Source organism: Chenopodium quinoa, unplaced genomic scaffold (genome assembly GCF_001683475.1).
Source record: "Chenopodium quinoa cultivar QQ74 unplaced genomic scaffold, ASM168347v1, whole genome shotgun sequence".
NCBI lineage: Eukaryota > Viridiplantae > Streptophyta > Magnoliopsida > Caryophyllales > Amaranthaceae > Chenopodium > Chenopodium quinoa.
The window spans coordinates 2263-9016 of NW_018744555.1; the positions used below are offsets into that span (position 1 = coordinate 2263).

General features: G+C 35.6%; 1 protein-coding gene across 2 annotated transcripts; it reads right to left on the reverse strand.

Moving 5' to 3' along the window:
- Window positions 1-278: 278 nt before the first annotated feature.
- LOC110699001 lies at window positions 279-6541 on the reverse strand. 2 transcript variants are annotated; one of them, XM_021876485.1, is made up of 6 exons: window positions 6011-6541; window positions 3708-3867; window positions 2535-2627; window positions 2301-2415; window positions 2040-2208; window positions 279-466 (listed from the first exon to the last, which is right to left on the reverse strand). In XM_021876485.1, the coding sequence occupies exons 1-6, from the start codon at window positions 6232-6234 to the stop codon at window positions 301-303; spliced, it is 927 nt and encodes a 308-aa protein (XP_021732177.1). In that variant the 5' UTR covers window positions 6235-6541; the 3' UTR covers window positions 279-300. The 2 variants fall into 2 exon arrangements, with proteins under 2 accessions (XP_021732177.1, XP_021732176.1); XM_021876484.1 differs by having other exon boundaries at window positions 280-466; window positions 2295-2415; window positions 6011-6536.
- Window positions 6542-6754: the final 213 nt, after the last annotated feature.

Genomic DNA, 6754 nt, shown 5'->3' on the forward strand with positions numbered 1-6754 from the left:
ACTAGAAAGTATCACATACCTAGAAGATAAAGACAGAAAAAGTTGATTTATGAAAGAAAAATGAGTAAATATATAAAAGGTCAAAATTATGACTCTTAATTATCTAATCTGTATTGTTCAAATTAAGTAGACAGTTATCTTATAGCTACTCCAACAACCAAGGTAAATCTATCAACCCTATCATCAAATTAAGTAGACAGTCTTCCTACAACTATTCCAACAACCAAGGCAATCAGAACTTTATTAATTTACATAAGAAACAGCGCAAAAAGGAAGATGAAAGATCATACCGGTGTAGCACTAGGGTGTGCACACTTCAAGCAAGAGAGATATGCATTCTTTTAAAGCATTCTGTACTCCATAAGCATGCAACCCCTTGATAACAGAATTTGAAGGATCCAGACCCAGAAGGACTGGAAGAATTCGTCCATAGAAGGATGGCCTCTTCACAGCAATGGCTGACAAACTGGTAAAAAATATATAATAAGTAAGACCAAACAGTCAGAAAAAATCATGAGGATCCCAAGATAATGAAAGGAAGAAAACTTGGAACACAGATATAAATATTTAGATTATGACATCATCAGAAGTTCATGGTCTCATGGTCTTAAAAAAAAAGGGCTTTTTCCATTTTGTCCTAAGAGGATCTATTTTCTGGTGATTGTCCCATCACTTATCTTTCTAACAATTCAAAGACAGTGATATCATTTGATAAGCTGAAACACTTGCAATTACACACACAAACACACCACCACCAACAACAACAAAAGTGTGGTGTAACACAGGCACTTGAACATTCGCCACAATCTCCCCACAACTATAAATGAAAAGCCTCGCATTACAGTTTACAGATATAACTCATTCCTACATGAATGGGAAGTTCCAATCTTTGGTTGTGCTTCCTGCACGTAAACTTAAAAATAGAATAAAAGACTACTGACCCAGGACAATTGACAAAGTATCTAACATTCTAAAGATGATGGTAAAATGTTCCACAGCTGTGTCACTGCAATCGTCAATCACCACAGCCTTTCTCCAGAAAAATTAAAGTCACCCCATTATCATTCACAAAATTGAAGTATTTCCAGCAGTTGACACTCTGGGAAGAAAGGCGTCACTATTACTTTGAGGAGTAAAGCAAGTTCAGGGCAGGAACATTTGCTAAAAGGAGTTGTTAAAGGCTTAAAGCAAAATACAACGCTAATAAAAATAATGCCCTCTTCTTGTACTTAGATACAGCTATACTAAAACCAACAATTAAAAAGTCATTGCATTGACAGCTGTTCCTGTTGGACTAAAAATCCAAATATTTCTAAAGGTTACAAAAAATCACATCTAGTAATACCCAGGTTTAATTCAAGAACAGAAGGCCGTTTTGTTAAAGCATTTAATAGGTGCACCAGGGTAATTGAGTCCACACTAAGTAAACGACAGCAATTAGAAATCAAATAAATTAGTTATTATTGTCATTTAAGTAAAAACTGATAAAATAAGGATATTGAAAATCAGAGTATAGTGCAGTGTATGAAAAAGCACACCTCAAGAGCGCCGGTCGCTAGGCAATTGGGGCAGAGCGCTTTGTGATCTAGATGAGATGAATTCAAAGAAGTGCATGAGGTGCAGAAAGTGCACGATTGAGATGCAACCAACTACCTAAGGCGCACATCAGTCGAAACTGAAGCAGCTAGTTTCGAAAGCAAGGTAAGGCCCTCCTCACCACTCGGAATACATTTAATTTTTTAATTTAGTGCACATCACTCTATAGAGGCACACCGATGGGGACCCAAGGCACGACTAGGTGCAGCAAGACCCATATGGCCTTATCGCACCTTGAGCTTTCTTGTACATCGATTTAGTCAATAATACCATTTATTTTTGATATATGTATTCAAATAAAAGCACAGCTCGGGTATAAAACTTGAATTACTAAACTTCAAGACCAAAATAGAAAACAGCTAGGGAGCTACTAAACTTCTAGACTAGCAACCTTACATCATTTTCCAAGCAAAAAAGGAACTCAATAGAGAGGTATAGCTTACCAATTAATGAGCACAACCACCATGGAGGTGCTGAGAGATTTCACGATGGGGAGGCGAAGCTGATCAAGCAATAATCTCAAACTTTGACTGGCTTCAATTGACAGATCCCCAATCTTCAGAAGAGGATGCCCTCTACGAACACATGAGATAGTGAACCCTGCTTCCTTACCTGCAGATAAAATCAGACCGTTAATAACAATATCAACAAGAAACATTAAGTACATACTAATAGCTAGATTGAGTTATGGCCCATACCATTACCATCACTAATAAGATGAGATGGTAGCTCAGTACCACCATTGGGGTCTGGAGTATAAATAAGAATGATGGCTGCAACAAATTTCAGAGCCAACAATCGTTTTCCATCACTTCCAGACTGAAATACAGGCATTCATCAGATACATAAAGAATGAATGATATTTTTTCTAGTAAGAGCACTAAGAACTTATATACAATTGAAAAAAACATTGACGAACTTTATGCAAGGTAACATGCCTCAAAAGCTATTGAACATATCTTTTCCTTCAACTTCAGCATCCACTCCCACGCTGACTCAAGCGAATCATCCAACTTGCTTGCATTTAGCCCCTACACTTGCCAGAATAAGATGAGCTGAGAACATTCTTGAAGCAAATTGATTAGAAGATGAAAAACATTTGTAAGGAAAATGGTCCGAACCATCCAGGGATAAGTTTAAGCTAATTGACATCATATTAAATTGGAATCACATTAAATTGATGCCCTCCTATACATGCATTGATAATTCATATTCCCTCCGCTCTTTTTTTTTTTTTTTAAATCTTCCTACTTAACGTTCATATAAAATGAAGTAGTAAGTGGAAGGTGAGTCCCTTTTTTTACTTTTTAGGTAGGAGATAAAAGTTGTTAAGAAACATTGGTATTATTATATAATTTTATATGGACCATGTGATGGGGAAAGGAGTGATAGAAGTAATAATTTTCTTTACAATAAAAAGAATAAAGCAAAAGTAGGAAGATAAAAAAAAAGAACATATCAAAATGGAAAGTGGGAAGATAAAAAAAAATAAAAAAAACAGAGGGAGTATTAAAACCAACCTAAATTTTGGAAATGCTATATCATCACTCTCCTAAGAAAGCTTTGCAATTGCATATTTGTTCCCTTTAATGAAAGGAGAAAAAAAAAAGAATTTGATGGAAAAACAATCATTAAAAGAAGAAAAAAAACCAAACTAGAGTGCAGGAGAATCAGAAAACCTAATATTAGGAAGATTTCATAAATACAAATTTCTAAGTAGTCATCTGAAAGACAATCCAGGCTTGAACTCTTACAAATCAATGAACACCAAGGCTGAACTTGAGCTAACCAAGCGCAGCCAGTTCAGCGTGCTGAAAGCCTCAAGCACATTTTAAATGCAGCATATTAAGCTATAACAAGTCTCAAGCTCACTCACATTCTCAGCAGTGACATGGGAAAACTCAAGGCATCACCTCTACAAGGTTAGCAGAATCCAGCCAGAACTGGGTCAAACTAACAGCCCCCCCTCCCACCCCCCCCCCCTCTTCCTATCTGGGTCACTATATTCCCACCAACATGATGTTAGAATCCTACACAACAATTAATGCCAGTATTTACAGATTCATCTTTTCATCAACAAATTTAATGGATCATATCTCACACGAGATTACCTGTAATGCTATTTTCTCCATGGTACAGCAAAATATATTAGTGCCAGATGTAATAGCTTGCCGGGCCACTGCTGGAGTATCATCATCAACAACAGTCAACAGTGCAGGTGTAATTTCAGGTAAAATCTCCAAATGCCTCAACCCAATTTCACCAATTACCCTAGAATTCAAATGAAAACATCAGATAGATTGATGAATTTCTAGAAAGAAGAGGGGAAAATCTAGACAAAATGGAAGGTAAAAGAAAATACAATTCTTAAAAAAGGGAAAGTGCTAAGACCTTTAATGTCCAATCTAAGAAGATAAAAAGGACTTAAAGCCTTTCTTTTTCCCAAAAAAGCAACAAAATCAGAATCTGCTTCAAGCTCACTAACCTTAACAAACACAAAAGAGTAAAACAACAAATGCATGAATGATCCCCTCAAAAAAATCAGGAATATGCAAAGAGAAGACGAAAACAAATGGTAAGCGGGGTGTGTGAAATTGGAAGCAGCAGTTTACAAGTCCATTAGTGGAGAACAGACGTGGGCCTGTCAGCTAAGGTCATTCCAGAAATTAGTGTAAGGAGACAAGAAAATTGAGGGATTTTGTATCAGCAGGAATCAGTCAAAGTCTTAATAATGAGAACATTGCATTTTTAAAACAATTCTCCATAGTCTTCAGCCCATCAAAAAAAGCATCTCACCAATTCCCTTGAAGACCACATAAACTTTAATCACCTTGTGCAAAAGAAAATACCATTCAACAGAAACTGCTAAAGCTACCTTACCCACTCAGGAGATGTTTCCAGACACTGCAATAAAACCCAATTCACCTTATCCCTTAGGAATAAAATTAAGCAATCTTGCTTCTCTCTATATGCAATTCATACAGCCACAAGGGAGCTCCTAGTCTTCTATAAAATTACAAGCAATCCTACACAAATCATAAGCCAGAATTATGAAGACCTTTCTTACATCAATTGAAGAGAATCCTGCTTCTACTCCTCATCCACCAGTATAAGAACCCTCCTTAGGAAATACAGTAAAAATTAAGAAAGAGATTCCTATGTGGAGAAGGCAGCCTGCATCCTGGAAATTAAATTCAAAGCAGGGCACAAGCCACGAGCTGAGGAACTTGTCCGTGCAGGAACCAACAAATAACAAATAAAAAAAATAAAAAAATAAATTAAAAACAGAAACAAGTAGCTTGACAAGTGAATCAGCCAACCTTATCTAACTCCCGTTTAATTCATTTAAACAAACAAGGTGATCTAGAGGCCAACAATTCTCACAATAAACCTTTTAACGTATTGGAAGAATAAAAGAAGATCGATTGATAAAGTAGAAATTTTAGCCTCCTTTCACTATAATCATTAGCACTTCTATTGTTACATAGATTCCCAATAATATTGATCGTTCTTGTGATGCCTTGTCAAGCAAAACATTGGATTTTGTTTCTATCATTCAGAAGTTAGGATTCCTGATTTCCTATAGCTCACACATATATTATCATAGTACGTAAACTACTATGAATTTAAGGATTCACCATAAGCGTCACATTCCCAACTCTTCACAATTTAGGATCCACCACAATGTCACCCTAATCCCAATACAGTAACTCTATCCTTAAATTCTTCTTTCTGGCACTTAATTCAAGACAGGCTACGTTGAGAGGCCCAATTTATAATTTTCAATTTTTAAAAATATGAAAACTTTTTCTAGACATTCTAAAACAGTATATGTAACTACTTCGTATTATATGAGAAAAGGAACAAAAAGATTGATATTCTACTATTACAACTGTAACATTAGGGGAAAAAAATGATACTTCAATCTTCTGCCATAACCGCAGTACCAATCTTAAACCCATTTTAGGTAATCCCTAAGGTTTTATCATTAAACTATTCTCCTCCTGATTAACCGAAATCAAAAACACAAACACCTCCTCTTGACACTATCCCTAGTAGCTTTATAATCAATCATTGAATTCTCAATACTGAATTGTCCTTCCACAAACATTCTTCTTAAAATCTACAGAATGTTTCCAATAATTCTAGTACATATCAATGTTCCAACAAACTCCTAAACAAAATAACAAACAATAAAAGAATGGCCAGTACAAGTACTAAAGTTTATAATCAACAATCATCATATACAACTCCAATGCACAGAAAATCAAAACCCCACAAACTAAAAAACTACCATATTCCATAAAAATCAATTTTAATCAGTAAAAATACAATCAAATTGATGACCCACAACCCGCCAACGGAAAAAAAATCCGATAGTGAATCAGTAAAAATAAGTTTAGGAGAAACTTACTCGGTAACGCATTTACGAACAGGGCTAAAACAATCCGAAAGAAGCTTCAATAAAGAACGAAGAAAATCAGAGAAAGAAACAGTAGTATCATCTTCTACACCCAACAATTCCTGCTTAAGTTGATGCAAATTTTCGAGCTTTGAAGGGGTATCAGCAGCAAAGGTAATTGAGTCAATGAGACTCTGAATTCTTTCTTCAAAACCAGCCGCCATTAATCCCACCATTATTCTTTCTTCTTCTTCTTGATTAATTAATTTTGTGAATTTTGCAATTGCTTCATAGCAAGATCTTGCAGTATTTTTGGGGGAAAGTTAATGGGGGACGAGCGGGAGAATAAGGGGTTAGACGTTAGAGAGACTGAGAAATCGTTATAGGGATTTTTTTTTTCCTTGTAAGCCTAATTACTGAAGTATTTTGTAAAGTGGACTCGTCGTCAAATTATTTACCAAATTAAGCTTTTGGGGTAAAATGGAATGTCGGACAGCGTTTTATACCCTGGTTTTTTTTAAAAGAAAAAATCAGGGTACAAAACGTTGTCTGGCGTTTTACATGTTAACTTGTTTTTTTTTTAAATTTCGTAATTTCTGATTTTTAAAATTTATTAAAAAAAAAACAATTACACTAAAACGATGTCCCAGGCAGAGTTTTATGTACTCGATTAAACGCTGTCCCAAACAGCATTTTTTCAGCTGGACTGCAGCAGCCAGCAGCCTCCCCATTCTAAATTCTACCCCCAACACACCA